The 20783-nt window shown below is 40.1% G+C and overlaps 1 protein-coding gene across 7 annotated transcripts in view; it reads left to right on the top strand.

Annotated features, from left to right (window-relative positions):
* Nucleotides 1-20783, top strand: part of myo16 (myosin XVI) — a 109291-nt gene that overhangs the window by 11849 nt on the left and 76659 nt on the right. For 4 of the 7 annotated variants that reach the window (XM_026143917.1, XM_026143919.1, XM_026143916.1 and 1 more), the window contains exon 2: nt 13838-14107. In XM_026143917.1, coding sequence (XP_025999702.1) covers nt 13873-14107 — 235 coding nt within the window. In that variant the 5' untranslated portion in view covers nt 13838-13872. Of the gene's footprint in view, nt 1-6944; nt 7497-13837; nt 14108-20783 lie in introns of those variants that run through there. The other 3 variants (XR_003269904.1, XM_026143914.1, XM_026143915.1) reach the window with 2 other exon arrangements.

Genomic DNA, 20783 nt, shown 5'->3' with positions numbered 1-20783 from the left:
ACAAACATGGAAATGGTTCAAGAAGCAACTTGATTAGATTTGCATTAAACTGGTGAAGCTTCCGGACTATAATTATGCTGTGGTTGTTAATAGTGCAATCACACTAGGGGAAACAGTGGTTGGAGAATGCAGTAAGACCCAACTTTTTGAAGCTGTGAGCCATGAACTTGCTGCCTCTGAAATGGTTGCTTCAAAGATCTGTGGACGCTCACAGTCAGCTGCAATAAAACGACAACAAGCTATGGTATCATTGTGCTATCAGTTAGAGATGAGTTACATGCAATCTGTATGCAATACAGGCAAAACAGGTCGCCTTCCACCAGCTGACCTGTGTGATCGCTCAGAGTTTGTGTATGTCACATGTTCAGCCTCTGGGTGACCAGCTGGTCAACGCAACTACCTGTAATCGGTCACCAATACCAAAAACGTTTGATGCAATCAGGCAACCATTGATTTTCCTTATATACAAGAAGGTTGCTGTCCTATTTACAATCTATTTTCCTATTGTGCCTGCAACACAATAGTATCCATGTTATTATTCCCTGTATTTCATTGGAATCACAGCTGTCTTTTTCCATCTCCTTTTTTTACTTCTACACTCCTGCTGTCAGTTTAAAGTCAGTTACGTAACATGAAATTATGATATAATTATAAAAGACTTCAACTGGAGTGAACAAAAGGTGCGGTCTTTTTAGAAATGGACTCCTTTCCTTCAATCTGATCGCATCTCAAAGTGACAGCCTGTCACTTTTTCAGTAAAAGTCTGTTTTGTAAAATGTGTTTGTTTACTTAAAGTAGTCGCATGATGCATGTGATGTAGCGTCGGCCAGTGCGTTAATATATATCCTGGAGGTTTGTGTGTGTAGCCCTACCCGCTCTGTATCATTGCCAAAAAACAGCTGGTCAAGCGTTGTTGTGCATGCGCAGTAGAGTGTGCACAGTGTGTGTGTTTGTGCACATTCGCTCAGATACACAGCAGGCATCTTATGGAACATTAGTACTTCAATTTAAACAGCTGTGTGTAGCATGATAACATAAAGCTGAATGGTGATGTAGATTAGTAGATGAAGCCAACTGCGCGTGAGTCACTGTGAGTCACTCACACAGTGTTGTGTGTAAGACGCCAGTCACTCATTCAGCTGGGAAAGATTGAGAGCAGGTGAGAGTAGGATGCTGTTTCTTCACTAAGTGCTGCTTGACTTGGAGCTGTTCACATGTTTGCTTGTACTTTTCTTTTATTTGTCTGGTTATTGATTGTCTCTTGCCGAAGCTTTGTGTTCCCGCGTTTGTTTGTTGTGCCAGCTGCTTGGCGCTGGGAGGATAAACAAAGTCAGAGCGAGAACTGGACTCTCTTCCAGTTTTAGGGATTGCGTAGTGGGGGAGAGGAGGGAAAGGGAGGGATTTAGAGAGAGACTCATAATTACAGGCAGAAAGCGAAGCCTGCACGAGAGGAGAGAATCTAGCTCATAAGTTATTAATTGTTATAGCTCTCATCTGTCTCTGCCTTTGTCATGTACTAATTTATGTAATTTGTCTTTCAAGTCCTCCTCACTCTGACAGTTTTTTTCCTTGCCTTTCTCATGTTTCTCTCTCGTTCTTTCTTTCTTCTTCTGGCCAGCAGTGATAATGAACTGTATCAGTCTTTCAGCAATCAACGGACTAGATGATGCTGAAGTGATTACTGCAGTCTTTTGTCATTTGTTGACTCTTAAACTGTGAAATTACAAACAATCCTGTTTACATGGCTGCCACTTTAGTCCAGCCAACCTATGCCTCAACGTCAAAATGAAAAATAGCTGCATGAATCTTCATCAACCACTTAATCAGAATTTTCTTTTGTCTTGATTGTCAGTTTCTTTGGCGAGAGAATTACACTTTCAGAGTGGGGAGCTTTTTACCATATTTGAGGGCGTATCGAGCTGACTGATCTCCCAAACAGATCGTGTTTGTCTTTATAACTGCCTACAGTCACGATACAACTGTAGCTGAATAATAAATTAATGGGGATGACACACGTGATTGGCAGGGAGCTCCAAAGCAGATTGCAGGTCTTGTCACACTGGTGGGTGACCGTTTCAGATCTTTGAAACAAACAAGTCGTCATACGGGTTTGAACATTACTATAAACATTTTATTTAATGGCTGATTCATGTAATCACTCAGAAAATGCCTGAATTTTGGTGTTGACAGCAAAGCAAAGCATTTTTATGTGCCTTCCTTTGAAGAAAAAAATTGCTTTTTGCTTTTTATTTTTATTTTTTTACAAAAAATGTTTCCATTTTCAAAACTGTTTCATCTATGATTTCTTTTCTTTCTGGCAAAAAATAAGTTGCTCTTCTATACAAAACCAGCTGATTAGTCACTAGCAGGTGAAAATCAAAAGGTTTGTTATTTTGCATCGTATACCTGTGTGTTCATAAAATACTCCAGCAAAACAATTCAGAAAACAAGATTCAGCATAGTGTGATCCAGCAACTGAACACAACAGGCATTATTTTGTTTGTGCTTGTTAGTTTAAAAATGAATGGGTCAAAGATGAAATTGCCTGCCATGTCTGAAGCCCATAAATCTGATTTATAAGAACATGCAATTCTGCAGTTGTGACTGTTAGGTCAGTGCCTGGGAGCTGCTGAAGCTCACAGGCTCAGCATAGCTTGTTAACACCTGTCTGTTATTGAGTCACCCTGGCATAGCTGACTGGTACTGGGACTGATACCATTTTACCTTCATCTGTTCGACCTCTGTTCATCATTGTATATTCAATTTGTTTTCCACTAATGCACTGTGACAGGCCGCAATGTCCTTGAAATAATTGATGCAACCTTTTATGTCACTGATGCATAGTAACAAACTATCCAATGAAACAAAGTGGTGCTTTAGTAAGACTAGTAACAGGACAAATGAGAGAGGATAATGCTGTTTGACCTCTTTTCTGCATTTATAGGTAGTTTCTCTGTGATCTGCAGCATTGTGCAGAGAAATGCTTAAATCTTCCCCCTGCAGGCAGCAATCCACCTTAGAATTAACTAACATTGATGCTATGTTATTAACTGGTATTAAGAATATTAGATAGTCTGCCATTTAATTTAAACCTGGCTTGAGCTGCTACTGTGTAATGATCAGATTGCACAATTATTCAGTTTAGAAGGTGATTCAAAAAGATTTAACACATAATGTGTGTGGCTTAGGAAATATTAGTGTAGTTATTAGTTCAGTAATTTGTCAGTTGTATTAGTGTAGCTGTTTGCATTGCCAATGAATATACGTTGACCTTTTTGATTACATTTGAGTGTAAATTGGCATGTACTCTGTCAACACCAATATTGATACTAATACTAATCTTACCATAAAACCTGCATAAAAAATATAATTCTGACAGCAGATTGTAAGAGTACACACAGAATACAGAGAGAAAAATATAGAAAGCTTGGGCAGTATGTTAAAAATTGTCTACTGGCCACCATCAACAACAGACAGTTGCAGTTTTTTGATACATGTGCAGTGCCACCCACTCCCGCATGCATGCACATGCATGAATGAGCTTGCCGCAAAAAAATAAATAAAAATAAACTCACATACTTGGGATTATTTTTGTATTAGACCACACAAACGTGATAGACTGAGGCACCAGATGGTAAACCCTGACAACATTTGGTCGCTGAAGAGAAAAGTGTGAAAAATGTGTACTCCCAGATTGGCTGGCCAGAAGTTACTGGAAGTTGCTGGTTGATGCTGAGTAAAATCAGTCACAGAGAGGGTCCTGCACCAAAAACTTCTTTGTGATTGCTTTGGCCACTAGCAGAATGCTCGAGTCACCTGTAATTTGCTGGGAAGAGGCCAACTTGTCCACAAACACTTTCTAACTGAGTAGAAGTGAAACTTGAAAAAAACGGTTACCGGAAAAAGAGCCTTTTCACTTTCAAAGGAAAGGTTGCACCTATTGAAACATGCTGGCTTTAGCAGTAAGCAGCTCTAAATTTGAAGGTAGAAATTCTCAGATTCCAGTTTGTGACACACTTTCTCAGGTTTCGCTACCTCTCTGTGGTGGTTGTAGACAGATCTTCCGTTAAAACTATGGGTGACTACAGCAGTCTGTTAGCAAGCAAAGCAGTGGGGAGTATAGCAACCACTCACAACTAGTGGGGAATAATTGTTTTTCCCTAGGGACCAGTGGTTGCCAGGAGGTCACCAACCAGTCTCTAGGAACTAGATGAAGAACACCTTGAAGCTTCTGAATGAACAAACAGATGGGGTTAACAAATATCATTAAGCTAATGGTGATGCGCACCAAGTTAGCAGCTAGCTTGTCTATTATGGATTGAGCTAGCTTCTTAGCTCAATCCATAATAGTCTCAATCAGTGTCTCCACTGTCGTTCTCCACAACCTAAAGGAAGAATCTTGCTCCAGTATTCATCAATTGTGCTCTACAAGTTAATTATTTTTCATGCCCTCACAGCACAAGTCGGCAATGGGCTCGACCAATTGTCATGAACAATTATGACCAAACCTAATATAGAGGATTTTAAATTGAATCCTGAATGAAGAAAGTACTGTCAGTAGCACAATTACCATAAATTAAAAATGATACCAATGTAAGAAAAACAGGACAGATTAGCAAAATGATAATAACACTTTGTGCAGTGAAAAAAATCAACAAAACAGAACAAAAAAATATGATTGCAAGGTGTTAAACAGATCATTTAAAAAAATACACGAAATAGCAAATTATGTTTGGTGTATGTTTACTTGAGCACCTTGTGTCAATAGCATGATACAATATATGGGATTGTAAGTAGCTGGAACGGATTTACACAAATAAATCTATCAAATGGAAATGAGAAATACTGAATTCAAAGTCTCCTTTAATATATAATACCTCAAGTGCTAAGTGCCTTTGGCTTTGCCTTTATTAGGAACCTTTCCTGCACCTTGGATCCGTCACCACTGAACTCAGTTGAAGAGATCACACTTAAGAACAAATGTACTCACTCTCTAGGATGTCAAGCACAAAATTCATGGTGGTAACACAGTTGCAGCATTGATTGACAGCTGAGGGTGATGATGGCAGAGTGACCGCTGTGTCAAAGTGAATGAAATTTATGATCTGTGCATCAAACGCTGCCTTAGTGAAAACCTGTCAGTGCTGCACAGAAGAAGAAGAGAGCCTCAGTCTCTACCAGAAACAGCATGTGCTACACTGTGAGTGACTTTGAAACAATAAAGACATAGATAGTGCCAAGAAAACAGATTGTGGATAGTTACACAAGTGACTGCAGCCGTGCTTTCCTTTGACAGAGATTTAGATGGCTGTTATATACAATGGAGTCCTTACATCTGTTGTTTTTATCTCTTTTCTTCACTCTATCTCGCTGCTTACTTGTGGCTGCAGAGAGATAGAAATTATCATTACGTGTCAACAATTTATTGTCCTGTCTCTGTTGCCACAGACTTCCCTTCTAGGGTGATGTCTCACTTTGAAACTCTGTTTTACAGTACCTCATGTTCCAGTTTTCCAGCAAGCCACCGCTTTCTGATATGGCATCTTAAGTCTCTATTACTGCAGGCGCAGATAACATGCGCCATTAATGCTTAAAGACATTTAGATGGGAACGCATGACATTCCCCTGTCAGAATGTACTGTTGTGCGATCTCCATTTCAAAAGTGATAATGGGATAGTCATTGTGTTATCCCAAAAACACTTTACTACTTGGCTTGCAAGTGCAGTAAAGATGTGAATTTGTCTGTTGTCTCTGTGTTTGTGTGCAAACACATGTAGCAGTACGATTGAATTACTCTGCATAGTGCAGTCTTTGCACACACTTGAACACAGGCACCTGATTTTACTCCGGTAGTTGTTGTAGTAGTTGCTCAAGCTGTACTTTGCATACGATGCAGCGAGCAGTTGCTTTGACCTGATTTCCTATGACAGGAATTACTCGAGTATCCAGTCTGACACACATACACACAAATCTAACTCCCAGTGTGTCTTTTCTTTTCCCCCAGTCTCTTTCAAGTTTGCTCTGTTACTCCTCACTGTTCGCCACCAACGCGGAGTGAACCTCACCTGCTTCTCACGTGCTTTAATCCCATCTCTGCTCGCTCATATTTGACAGCGATTGTGCCTCAAAATCTCACACGGGAAAATCAGCATGCTATTCAGGCTGTAGATGTGTAAGCGCCACGCCACAGATTTCTAAAACGTGCGTCGCAATCCAGATTGATTCACACACTGCACACCCTGTTAACCTCTACTACTATCATCCATTTTTTAAAGTGTGTTTCAGCTTCTCTCTGTTCTTGTTCTCGCTGTGTCTCTTCTTCCTCCTTCTTTCTCACATTCCCATCCTGCACAAATCCCTTTTTAACACAAAGCTTAGTAAATGCAAATCAGCCTTAAAGGACAAAATCATAGAGATCGCCCTACAGACACACATAGTTCATATTGCACCATGCCCTGTGGTTTGTTGCTGCATGATAAGTGCATTATAGTGGCGTCTAAACGTACTGCGCTCAAGCTCCAACGTTCTATAAACTATCTTTATCGGTAGTAAATTTGAGGCTAGTTTAAGACCGCTGATGAACACTTAACCTGTCACCACACCAAAAGCCGCACTGCAGCAGCTTCGCCTCTCTTTCTCTCTATGTCTTTAGCTGTCCTATCAAATTTAACACTCCCCTCTCTTTTTGCCTCTTGCTTATTTTTCTTTCTCTTGCTCCCCCTGCTGTGTCTGCAATTCTTCAGTTTAATCAAACAGCCCTCCTCACAATCTGTCTGTCTCGCTCTCTCTGCGTTATATCTATAATATAGCTCAATGGATCCTTTCTTGCCGCCTTTTTTTTTTTTTTGGGCTGAGAAGGTAGAGGATAGTCCAAAGAAGCGTGCATCTGTATGAGTCACTGCATATGTGTGTGTGTGAAGAAAACCAGGAGGGGGGTGTGTAAGGAGGCGAAGAGCATTGCGTCATTGGGGGTGTGTTGAACAGGAGGTGGGCTGAGCCGGCTGCCAGTCAGTGACGCCAGTGGAGCACGTGTGTTGGCTATGGCTGGGAAGACGTTGTGCAGTGGTTATCCGGCTGTAGGCGAGAAGAGCTAGAACCAGCCGCAGCTCCGTGTTGCCGAAGGGGTGACCGAGAGAGTGCATGTCTGTGTGTGTGTGTGTGTGTGTGTGAGAGTGTGTGTGAGAAAGCGAGAGATGAACTGTATGCATGTAGATGCTGCATGAGCTGCAACCGGAGCTGCTACTGGTGGTGGTGAATAATGCAGACAGGGGAACAGAGTTTGGATAGCATGCAGTGAGCCAGATTAATAATGTATCGTGCCGGTTATGAGCTCTGCTTTAGTTAGTTTTTCTGGAACCTGTAGCTGCCTACTATCTGCCTGCTTTCCTCACTCACTGACTCCCCCGCATACCTTTCTGCCTGCCTGCCTTCCTACCTGACTGTTGGACTGTCTGACTTGCTCAGAAAATGTCTCACTACCATTTCATCAAATGTTGTAAGTAGCCATTCAGCAGTTCTATATTTATGCATGCAAGTAGACTTGTCAGCCATGGGTGTGTGTCTGTTGCATTAGCACTTACTGTATGTTCAAGCTGCCATACTGTATGAGTTCACATGCTTAAGAATTCTGGTCATTTGCTGCAGACGCAGCAGCGGTGTGGTCTAAACTTCAAATGGGTATTTGTGCCCCCCCCCCCCCCATGTGTGTGTGTGTGTGTGTGTGTGTGTGTGTGTGTTCGTGCAGTAAGTGGGTGTGTGAGCTTGCTGCAGAGAGCTGCTGCAGATGAGTGAAGTTGACCAGTGAATGCGGCAGGTAGCAGCAAAACGAAGGAAAGGAAGATGAAGTAAAGCCACAAAGATGCAGCTCCCACGAGTGTCTGGCATATTCACATCACACTAACAGACTCACAGAGAGAAAGTGGTTTCAAGGAGAGAAAGACAGATGGAGAGAAAACTGATGGTGGTTTAGAGGAGCACGGGAGAGAGGGAGGGGATGGCATTATTGGGAAATGGATGGAAGGAGTGACATAAGGAATGTGGCCAAATTTTGAGTGATAGATGCAAATATTTGAGAGGCAACAGCAATGAAGACCGGAAAAAGGGAGAATATAGGAGGAAAGATAATTGAGTGCTATGATAGAGGTGATGCAGGCTGTCAAAGTCTCTCCTTCACTCTAAGAACCCACCTCACCTCTTAATCATCCACATCCCCTCTCCTACATATCCTGCATATTTATGGTGTCTGCAGCTTATAGACACCATAAATGTGAGTTTGTGTGCATTTAACTGTATATGTGTATGTGTGGTATTTTGCAATTTACAACCTCCTGCAATGGTGTTTGTGTTATTAGCCAAAGCCTGCTGGAGCCTGCATGGGATGCTCTACATTTAATCAATAACTGATAGCTTGAAGATGGGATGGCAGAAGAAGAAAGCTCGCGCTTTCTTTCCCTGTCTCTCTCTCTCTCTCTCTCTGCATATCCACTTAATCCATATCCCAGATTCATTCAGACCCATTTCCGATTAGTCCTTTCCTGGTCTGATGTATTTGTCCACAACCATTCATCACATAGTAGCAAGAGTCAGTGTATCTTGTTATTTTGACCACTTAGTGCAGACGTTATGTCCTAATATTTGAAAATAAATTGCAGGTTATTAAAAGGTGATGTGATGTGCACGAAATTTTATGTGGAAAGTGAAGTGCACCTTACTAGAAGCTGAACAAAAATGTTCAGTTTCTAGTGATATACTCTCCTCGTATTTAGCCTATTTTTATACCCATCTATCTTACATGCTTTGTACACCTACAGTTCATGTGTGGGCTGTCTGCCCTAATATGTCATCTTATTTGTTGTCTGTCATGGACTGGGAGTTTATGGATTTGTGTGACTGTAACCTTGAATGTATGCTTAATAGATGATGTATTGGGGTGACAAAGAGTGTGGACAAAGAGGATACAACCAAGGAACAAGCAGTAGGAACAGTGAGGACAGAGACTGAGGCAAGAAACAGTCAGCTGATCAGAAAACGATAATCTATATTATTGGGGGGGGGTATTAAAAAGTTCAAGTTATTGAACAAAATATCAGTATGATCTAGATGTGACTGTTGCTGCATTTGTTTTTATTTTACGTAAAAATGATTAATTGTTGTAATCAAGGAAATAACATGCCACTTCTTCTCCTGGGTTTGGACTGAAAAGTATTCTGAGGTGTGCGCATGTGTATGTGCAGGTGTGATGCACTACACGTGTCTGGTCTTGATGGTCTGTTTCATCTTTTTCTTCTTCTTTTTGATCTTCAACTCTGCAGTGAATGAAATAGATACGATGACACAATACACACCAGTCAAATTAAAGGAAAAAATCCTTAATCCTTGAACGCCTACAGCAAGGTCATCCTCTGATATGTCGTAGGAGGTATTTTGATGACACTGTTAAGATTCACGTGTATCTTTCCTGGGTAGAGTCACTATAAATTAATGCAAGATTGCTCAAATTGATCCCTTTTAACCTATCATGAAGCATTCCTTTCCTGATGGTAGTGGTCTCTCTCAAAATTATAATGCCCCCCCTTCCGTAGATCATGAAGGATCACTGATTGGAGAAATAAGTATAAAGTTAATATGAATCACATACTGTCTTCACAGCCAATACCTCTCAGCCAAATTGAAGATCTATGTGAGACTTTAGATGAACGACCATCATGTGAGGGGATATCCTTTGGCAGAGTGATGTTTAATTCCCCACGGAAGAGATATAGAGACTCACTGAATTAATGTCATGTTGCAATTAAGCTCCTCTGTAGGCATGTGGTAACCCAACACCTTATTAAAACAATTTATGATGGTTTTTCCTTTAATTTGTCACGTGTGCATATAAGAACAGGAGAAAAATAAGGCAACAACTGTGGGACTGAGAATGCAAGACTGTGGAGACACATTGTCGTATATTATTAGAAAAAGCAGTAGGTTGAGTGTGTTTCTGTGTTTCAACCGTTAGCCAAGTTCCCAAAATAAAATACAGTTGAAGCACCTGGCATGAGCAGTATAATAATGACCCCCACCCACCACTCCCGTCTGGAACTTGAATACAAAAGAACGCTTTTTTTACATGTCTGTCCAGAGCAGATGGCACTGATGTATTGTGAAGGAAGTGTGTGTGTGTGTGTGTGTGTGTGTGTGTGTGTGTGGGGGGGGGGGGGTGGGGGGGGGGGGCAGGTGTTCAAATGAATGTGTAGATGTATATCAAACAAAAACAAACAAAAAAAGCACACAGAAGCATCTTTTTGTCTGCTAGGACGTCTTTGTTTCTGCCTGATAAAAATCCGAACACACCCCAGCCCCTTCAAATGACAGCTTCTGGTATACTCTAAAAAGTAACAGCAATGTACATACGCCTCGACAGTTAAGGACTTCTTTTATTGTTAGGTTGCTTTTCACTGTTGAAAGAAAAGCCCCAGTTTACAGTCTCAGAAAGTTGGCTCTAGTGCCAAGATTCTCAGGTGGTAGTGCAAGTGCTGGACTGGGGAACAAATGTGCATAGCTCTTATGCATATTACACTTATATGAGATAACTTGCAACACTCTCTAATGTGTAAAAACAATGGAAAACTAACATCACAGATACAAAGTAAGAAACAGACAGAAAACACCCTGGGACAGAAATAAAACAATAATGTGTGTCTGATACTGTTATTTCCTCTGACGGTAAAGTGTGACCAGTCACAGTCTGGAGCTCTGGAAAAATAAGATATTTAAGACCTGATAAAGTTGTGACAAAGAAACAGAAGGTGTTGGAAAGCATGCAGTGCTTTAAAAGTGCCCTGCTAACAGTATTTTTCACCTGCTGAAAACACTGATGTGTGCTCAGTCACCCTAAAAGAGAAGCAGACAGATGACGGAGAAAAAGAGTGCTACATCAGTGAACAGACAAAAATACTCAAAGTAAGAGAGAACTAAATCAAAAGTGGGCAAAGAAGAAAAAAAAACAAGCACAATAAAAGAAGAGCAGTTTGAGAAATGTAAGGAGTGGGATATAACATGCCCAAAGAGACATAAGTTAGTGAGTCATTGTCTGTGCAAAGACTATCTTGTCTTCATGTTTTGCTTGTCCTCTGGGCTGACTATGACCTGAATTTGTCATATTATCAGTGCTGTCATGACAGTTCGTCTTCTGTTTGCACTTTAACTTACTTTGTAACAAATTATTATTCCTAAAAGTGTTAGCATCTTTTGATTTTTTATATTTCTACATGAGCTCTTTTGGTCTTCCGAGGCTTGGCCCTCCTGCTGTAGAGTCCCACTACTTTACATCACCCAAGCAGACCAGAATAAGTTTCGCAGCTGCCTTGTGATGAGATCTGTTTGGCTACGTTCCACTGAGAGGCAGATAGATTATGCACAGTCAGAAGAATTGATACACTCTGTTAGGACAGAAAAAAAACAACACATAAAATATTGTGGTGTCTCACACAACCCACCCCAGGGCTAAACAATGAGCAAATATCCTTCACAGCTGGGATGCTAAACGACTGCCTGCACACAACTGGGCAAAATGCTGACACAAACAAAAAAGGATGCAGCTTGGTTTAAAAAAATGTTTTTAACAGCGTAAATCAAGATGCCATCATTCCCAAATTATTAAAACTGTTAACTAACTGAAAATTACCTGAGAAAATCATGTAGTCATTAAATGCCCGCAAAGGTCAGGGCAGGAAGATTGGAAAGGTCGTGTAATGAAAACAAATAAAAGAAATTAGACTAATTAGTAAAATGATTGGCTATAAAAAGAAAGCGCATCCCAGAGAGGCTGATAGTTTCAGAAGTAACGACTGGGAGGCTTTTACCACTTTGTGAAAGAGTGAGTGGGAAAATTGTTCAGCAATTTCAGAATACTTTTTAAAATTTAAAATCAGCAAAGAATTTATTCTTTTATGTGCAAAGTTTAGAGCTGTACTAAACAAAATAATCACACTTGCTCTGCACTAATTGTTTGGTGTATGGAGTGCAGCATATTTTCTAGAATTATTGTCCTCAGTGAATTATAAATAAGCATAAAAAGCAGCTCTTGATTTGTTTCTTACATTTTATTTTTGCTTTTGTGCCTTAAGGCAAAGCTTCACAGATCTTTTTTATGTTTTTCTCTTCTTTGTTAAGCACATTAAGTTTACATAATAAAATGTGCTTTATAAATAAAATTGCTATAAAAAGCTGATATTTAGAGAACACATTACCGCTTCAACACACCTGAGGACATGGATGCTTCTTATCTGAGACATGTTTAATAAATGAATAAATAAGATCTCAGTGTGCTAACTACTTTTTTTTTTTTTTTTTTTTTTTAAATGTAAGGCATTCTGGATAATAACTTTCTTCAAATTTATTCTGAACAAGTAAAATTCATAAGAGAACATCTGTGATGTTTGGAAGTGAAATGTTTTGAATCTCCATTCACCCTCATTACTTTTTAAAGGGTGTGTTTGTGGTTTAACTTTCCTCTCGCTGGGGTGTTGATGATTTCTCCAAAATGATTGAGTAGCAAAGTAAGCTAAGACCAAAATACACATATTTAATGTAGGGCACAATTTTCTTTGGTTCACTATCTTGGTGAACAAAGCTGAAGAACTCAGCTGACACTGTTTTGTTGCTGTGAGTATTTACAGTTATTACATGAAGATATCCTCCACTATGACCCAATGCTATCGCGTTACATCTCTTTAAGCTCATTATGTTAGACTGAAAACAAGATCACAGGCCAGATCCGATCACTGAGCACCTGCCCATATTCATGTGTTATCCAAAAATAGAACTACATCAGCTGGTGATTCAGCATAAGAGCTGCTGAGGAAACAAGCAATAAAGCAATAACAAATTCTGCTATTCCCCCTGTGATATCACTTTCCCTTCCAATGAGGGAGACAGCTTGGTCTGTGTAGCAGCTGCTACTGATAGACACTGGAGTTTGTACAGCTGTGGCCGGATGAACGTGTCAAAAAAAGGAAAAAAAAAAAGATTACTAGAACAAATCAAGGTGAAAATATGACAGTTGAAAAATGACAGTTCTGCTGCACACTGATGATATGTTCATACTTTTCAGCGATGAACTGTGAAAAGGTTTATACTTGACATTTTGGCCGAAAACGCACCCACACAGAGTGCTTCTTTGACATGATATGATTGAGTCAGCGTACACTCTTTGCTAAAGCTGAACAAATGTAAACATTGCATACGTTTGACCTAGCAGTCTATATCGAGCTGGCCAAGTACAAAGCTGTGAAGCCGTGTGGGTGATAAATCCTCGACTGCTTTTGATAAAGTGTTGTCTCCTTATCTGAGTAACACCGGCTATTTTCTGACCAAGGCTCGTTTGCATATCATCCAAAAAAATCAACAAGTCGAGCCTGAGACCACAGACCTAATAATAAATCTGGGTATCCACGCAAATCTCTGCTTGTCAGGAACAAGACTTAAAGTAAATGACATGTACGGCTGCATCTTTAGGTAAATTTGTTTCTGTTTTTAATCAGAGAGCATTTTCTTATTTACTGTGTAAACTATCATGGCAGACTTACCCATGTGGGCACTTTTGTGTGGGGTGTCTGGGGCCCTCCACAGTGGGCCCACACCAGCACCAATAGGACATGTTTAGCGGGATAGTGTTTTCACTCATTCACCAGGTTGTCCTCCTCACTGAAGCATGGACAGCTTGCATTCAAAACTTGAATAAAAACAAATCTTATGTAAAAAAAAAAGACAAATGACGCAACATAATTTTTTTGAGATAAAACATTACTAATGTTATTTTGCCTCTTTCTGGCTTTCTCTCTTTGTCTCTAGGTTGCTTCCAGCTATGTAACGTCTTTCGCCAGAACATGGAGATAGACCAGTGTCTGCTGGAGTCTCTTCCCATTGGCCAGCGCCAAAGGCTGGTCAGGAGGATGCGCTGTGAACAAATAAGGGCGTACTATGAGAGAGAAAAGAGCCTTCAGCGCCAGCAAGGTGGAGTCAAGGTTCGAGCCCTGCCCACGCACCGCAAGAAGCACCACGTTCGCTTCAGGCCTGCCGATATTATACAGGATGCCATCATTCATCATAACGACAAAGAAGGTGTGTGTTCGGATTTTTCTGCGAGTGGGCGTGTCTGCTTCTGGTTAACACGAGGGTGACAAGAGGGTAGCAGAGATGGCAATACCTGATTTTGAGAGCAAAGTGTTGAAAACAATCCCACCTACATATGCTGTTCAGTGACACTGACAGAGAGCTAGATGACATAAGAATGTTCTTCAACAGATAAAGAAAGAACATGTGATACGGCTGTTTGATTGGCTGATAGTTAATAGTCCATTAAAGCATTTAAAAATGGTTAAAAACACTTTCTTGTGTTCTTCACAATGAACACACCCGAAACTCTGGCTGATTGGGACCCACGCCCAGTTTCCCACCTTGGCTCAGGCGATTAGAGGATCATCAGGGGGTCCTTTTGTCCCTCTGTGGGGGGTCACTCCCACTAGGTTTATATCTGGGACTCTCCACCATTTGACCTTAGAACTGAAGAAGCTTCTCGGATGAGAGGTGAAACGTCTTCAAGCAACTTAAAGAAGTCCAGACGCTTTTCTTTGCAAGCTCCTTTGACTACGATGACCTGGATGACTGAGAACCTTCACAGACTTTCTTGTGGCTTCAGAATGACTGTGATTTTACTGATGTCGGCGAAAAGCGCCGTTGTCTGCCCTCCTGTGTCGGTTTCTATGTCTGAGAATGTTTCTTTGTTCCTGTCTGTGTGTGTGTTTATTTATCTGTTACCAGCCAGAGAAAAAGGAGTCTGCAAGCTTTCCTCAGACAATAAAAACACACTAACTTCTGATGCTGACATCATTCTGTCACAAAACAAGCCTCTTGAAATTTAAAGGGTATTCACATTTTACTCCAAAAGGCACATCTTTTTGTCCAACCTTACCATTTTTCTTTTTGTCTATGACAGTCACTTGCCAGTCACCGACACATCTGTCTGAGCATATCTCCGTCAGTCCTTCCGGCAGACTTTGCAGGTCACTGTGTTAATCTCTGCTCCCTGGCTGCCAGTAAGATTCAGCTGGGGTATGTGGGAGCAGCTGGTGTGCCACTGCTAAAGCCAACCTGAAAACAGGGTTCACTGGCTTGGCATGGATCGCATACTCCTCTGCCTAATCACCTAAGCCCCACCATGATGCTCAAGCGGTACCAGGCCGCCGTTTGTCTTGCTATGTGAGGGCTTTGTGACCATTTGGTGCTCAAAACAAGAACTGGCTCCAAATGAAACAAAATAGTAGATTCATGCAGAGGCGTCTGTAGATAAGGGAACACTTCATATCTTTATCTTTGAAGAAAAATACTGCCTTAAAGATTCATCAGCTGTTCTTTTTATGCTAGCTTGTCTGGTTCTTTTGGGTCAGTGCCTCTGCGTAAGGATCTGTCCAAACCACTTAGAGTTTACACTTGGAAGTTGGATCCATCAGCACTCAGTACTGTATATCCTGACAATGCCTCTTCTTTAGTATTCTTCAGTGGTGCTGGTGCTCGAAGTGATACGTTTTTCTCACTATCTCTGCTCGTGTTAGCCTTTTTTGTAAAGAGAGATAGGATTTGCTTCTGGCCAGGACTGTCCCAGAGTAATGTGGGAACATATTTGGCACTGGCAAACTTAAACTTAGGGTTAGAAATTAGCAATAGCTATGAACTCTGTGTGCCGCACATCAGTTTCATGCTCTATACTGGAACTATGGCTATGTGTATCATGCCTGGCTGATTTCCAAAAAGCTGTTGTTGGGGTTTAAACACAGTCACTATTTAAGCAGTAGATCATATACTGTATGACTTCCAAAAAGAGCCAATATTTTAATTATGTTATGCTTTCAGCATTACGATTAAGCTATCATTTCATGGATCCCTTCTAGAGTAAGCTCAAGTGATATACTTGTTAAAGATACACTTGTATCTTTAAAATGTCTGTTATCTTGAATACATTTAAATATCTCAACTTAATTTGTCAGCGCCGTCTGCTTCAGACGGTGATGATTATTGAAAAATAATTAAAGATGTTTAGGTGGCTCTTTAAGAAGCTGTGACTGAAAAAGACACAAAAAGAGAGATTAACAAATAAGACTCAGCCTTAACTAAAAAATAAAATTAAAAAAAATCGAGGCACGAGGTGCTGAAACTTTGTCTGCTGACACGACAGCCAGATAATAAGAGATGCACACACAGTCTACACACACGCAGTCACAAAAGGATTTTGTTTTTCTTATCATTCGTCTTGTACAGGAAGTAAGATGAGGGAGAGAGAAGAGGGAAGGGCAAACACACTGAGAAAAGGGAACATTGGAAAATGGATGAAGCTAAATAACAGCAGCAAAGATGCTTTTGGATTACGAAGGATATCGCAGGGTTAAGGTTAGATATAGCACGGACACACAGCTCTAGCTGTAGATCTGAGAATACTGCACGTCATCTTCGTTCACGGGTTTATCTGTCATATGCAAACATCTGGCTCGCTTGTGTTTTGACATTTGGTGAAACTGCTTCTTTTTTTTTTAAACCAATCATCAGAATGTGAAGCTGTTGCTCTCGTAACCATGGAACCTACTATTAATATTTACCATGTCTTAACTCTCCAAAAATGCTATTTAATGACATTTTGTGCTGGTTTCTCCAACTTTGGTTATCAAATCTTGAGAGGTTTTTGGTACCTCTTTTTGATTGGTACAATTCCAAAACTCATCTTAAGACACCTGTGGACCGTATCCGCATCTTTCTTTGAAGCACTTTCTTTAAAAACCGAAATCTCATGAGCTCCAGTTTTGCACTGTGCACCCCATTCATATATCAGATCTTACACAGAAAATCACCAGTACTTTGTTGTGTTAGAACAATTTGCTGTTTTCTAATGATTATTGTTGTTTTGCATGCATGTGTATGTGTGAAGCCTGCAGCTCTGCTTTAGAACATCCATTCTTTAGACCAGTACTGTTTAATGGCTTGTCATTTAAGACATTCATAGCCTCATGATCCTTTAGTGTCTCTTGTATCCTGGCCTTTTTAGCTGCCGCAGACCTCGGGTCAAACCTACTTTTCTCCTGCTGGCAGTAAAGATTACCTGTATTATGCAACCGTATGCATTCACAGTCCCCTCAGTGGGGACTCCAACTCAAGTCAGAAATATTGTTATTTGGATCGGTCTCTGCACCAGTGGGCGAGCGTGTTTCCCCTGTGCCTGTGCTGCGTGTCTGTTCAGTGTGCACTATATGGAAGTGTAATTACTGTGTGAAGTGTGTCTGAATGGCCATCTTTCATTACTGATCAATGTGTATAGATCCATCCTGCAGGCACAGCACAGGGACTCATAGTGCAATCACTTCTCCACAGTGAGGAAGTCGGGAAAGTGGAGGTAATAAAAGCTTCCAGTCATGTGGAGTGTTTTGGAGCACTCCTTAGAAACATATCACACCTAAAGTACTAAACACCATGCGTTTATATCAGTGAAGCAAAAGCTTCAATACAAAGTTTAAGGAATCCACTTGACACTGCCCACGAAATACATTTTAACTCAAAGGAATTCTCTGTTATATCCATAATCATAACTATATCCATCTGTTATCATTAGATACTGTGTGGCGGATGTGCTGGACCACAGTTGAAGTCACTGTGATGTGTAGTGTAGTCTTATGGGAAGTTTCAGACACTTAGCTCTGTTCTGTTAGCCTTCCATCTATATATACTCTCCCCTAGGTGGTGAAACTTAACCAAAGGGGAAGAAAAATAAGTAAATATGTTAGGGATGGTAGGGAACATCACTTGATATCTCCCTCAGTGCACCACACTGGGATTAAAAGGGTGTCAGACATCTGTCATGTTTTTGACAGAACAAGGCCTAGGCCCACAGAGCTGATAGAAAAAGAAGCCCTTTTTTTGCCATCCTTCATAAATGTGCTTTAATGACAACTTTTGTCATATTGCAATGAAACTTTACACTGGAATTCATACTTCTCCGACCTTCTAATATTAAATGTATACTTCATTTGATGAGTCATGAGTGTCCAGACAGGTAAAATGAGCAAAGGATGTGAATGTTATGAAGTCATTTCTTACAGTTGTGCTCGGTTTGAAGATGGAATTTAATTTAGATGTTTTTTTTCTACGTTTGAGTATTTTAATTAAAATTACACAAAGGAAGAGAAGTACACATAATGACAGTTTCCCCTAAAATGGCCGGCTGTAAAACCGGATTAAAATGCATTCACATTCAATTTGCGGTCCCACTTTCCCTTTCCTGTCACAAATAAGCAATTTCAGTTTTTCTTTTTTTTTCTTTTTGCAGGCATGATTTTACGAGGAGAATTCCAGTGCTTCATTGTAGAAAAAAGAAAGCGAGATAAAATATGCACCAGCACCATTTGTCTGAGAGTTGTCTTTTAGAGTAATGTGTTTCTTTCACTGGAGGACGCAACTTAAACAAAGTTGCAAGTCAACATTTATGGAGGGGTTTTGTCTATTAAATACTTCAAATACTGTGAGCGTGCATTGCCCCCCTTTGGTGGCATTTATTACATGGTTACAGAAGCTGAATTCCATTACATGGCCTTTTCTGGGGATAAGTAGGCAGTGGTTCCCTGTTCCCTCTTACAAGACTCATTATCTATTTGAAAACTCTACACTTGTGTTTTTCCATCATGAATGAAACAAAGGAGGAATGAAAAACTCATTTCAAAAACATGGGGCAGTGAGGTGAGACGGCCCCCCGTTTGTGATCATGACTCTGTGATAAGGACCCAAGAGACAGACGCATTTATAAGAGTAAGGGATTTGAACGTAATCTCATATAGGGCTGCCAAGGAATGATAGTTTACATGAGAAGAATGTGTCTGGTTGCCATACGAAGAAAATTGGCAATGCTGATGTAAGTGGCACATTATGGAGCGCACATTACAGAGATTTGATCAGATTCATAGAATGTCAGGGTACAGCAAGAGAAAGAAGAGCCACAGAATTGAAAAGAGAGCCATGAGAAAAGTACATCCAACCTTGCACTGTATCTGCACAACAGTCAGCGTGAGGCATTGTATCTATTTCAAGCAGTTCCAGTTCAACAATATGTAAATCTAATTTTCCTGAGTGGAGAACTGCTTTTTTAACAGTGAACTGCACATACTTTGCAATATACTGTGTAGGCAAAAGGTCCTGAAGGTGCTGAACACAAGCATGAGTTAATATCTAAATGAAAGCATGGATTTTCAGGAGAGTTACTGATTAACTTCATGTACAGTTTTATGTATTGGATGTAGCTGTATTTATAATATCTTACTGTAGGGATGTAACTGTGAAGTATTTTTTCCATGGAAGAAGAAGAAGGCCAATAAGATGTCACAGGTTTGGCTTTTAAGAATCTGAGTAGTTATCAAGGTCATAATGCTCTATTCATGTCCACCTGTCAATCTGTAGCTAATTTAGATTTCTCTCTCATCTTTCTCTTCTCTCTCCGTCGTGCTTACTCTTTTTCTATCAGGTCCTATGTGGTTGCCATGGAAACTGCACATACGTCTTGAACAGCTGTTTTGTGGTTGTCCAGAAAAGATAGTTGACTTTAGTTTTTGTGCACTCTTCATTTCACTGCCTGATTGAAGGGTGGCACACTTACATACACCGACTCACATATAAAAATTAATAAATATATAAAGACAGTTAATGTTGTGGCTGTGCTGTGAGATAAATATATAGCTGCCACAACTCCAGGGTTCCTTTTGCATTTTAGTTACGTGATAATGTGGCATCACCTCATAATGTAAAACAGCTCGTCGTTAGTAGCTTTAAGACAAACAGTGTAATGCATCCCTTTTGCTATTGACTTGACAAATGGCTTTCTCCTTTTGTAGTTGAAATCCCATTACCTTATTGGGATTATAGAGTTATCAAGAACTAATTTAGTCTGTCAAGCCATGATTTAAACTATGGATTCACACTGTTTCATCTTTCTTCAATAAACTTTGCTTGTGTTAATCGTTACTTCTGTGTATGCAGGACTTTGACAGATCCTTTGTAAAGATGATTCCATAGGAACAAACAGGGGATAAAATTCAATACATTCAGGTTTTTTTGGAAGCTCATGGTATTAAATTTGACTTTCCCCTGCCTACTGTTTCTGCACTTAGTTATTGTAAAGACTTAGTGACACAAAGAGGGAATGTTGCACTAAAAAGACTCAAACTTTGGGTGACACCTACCTGAGCTGTCTAAATCAGGCTTCTGAAGTTCTGTATAAACTTTATCTGAACTTTGGATTATACCATGTTTATGCTGAGAACAAAGTCTTGGGATTTTGTTTGCTATTGTCTTCCATTATTTGACGTACGTTAGACAGGGATAATTGGATGCCCCTAGTTTGACTTGACAGGAATATTGCCTACAGGAAGCAAAACTTGTTTCAGTGTTCATAGATAGATAGATAGATACTTTATTGATCCTACAAGGGAAATTGTTGTGTTACAGCAGCATTATAAAGTATAAAGTATAAAAATAGTACAGTCTGCAATAAACATCAGTTAAGTTAAAGTGCCAAAGGCACCTGGTAAGAGCCTTATGCTATGGAGATAAATACAGCAATGATCAAAAGCAAAAAAAATGTACAAATGAAGTTAGTTAAAAAAAAACAGCGAAAGTAAGACTGACATTGTAAGAAAGCAGTGCAAATTACAATAATAAATAATAACTGTTATCTTAATCTAAGCTACATAAAGGTATAATACAAAATATG

The sequence above is a fragment of the Astatotilapia calliptera genome, chromosome 16, assembly GCF_900246225.1.
Source record: "Astatotilapia calliptera chromosome 16, fAstCal1.2, whole genome shotgun sequence".
NCBI lineage: Eukaryota > Metazoa > Chordata > Actinopteri > Cichliformes > Cichlidae > Astatotilapia > Astatotilapia calliptera.
Note: the sequence above shows the minus strand (reverse complement) of the source record. Positions and strands in the feature narration are given on the sequence as shown.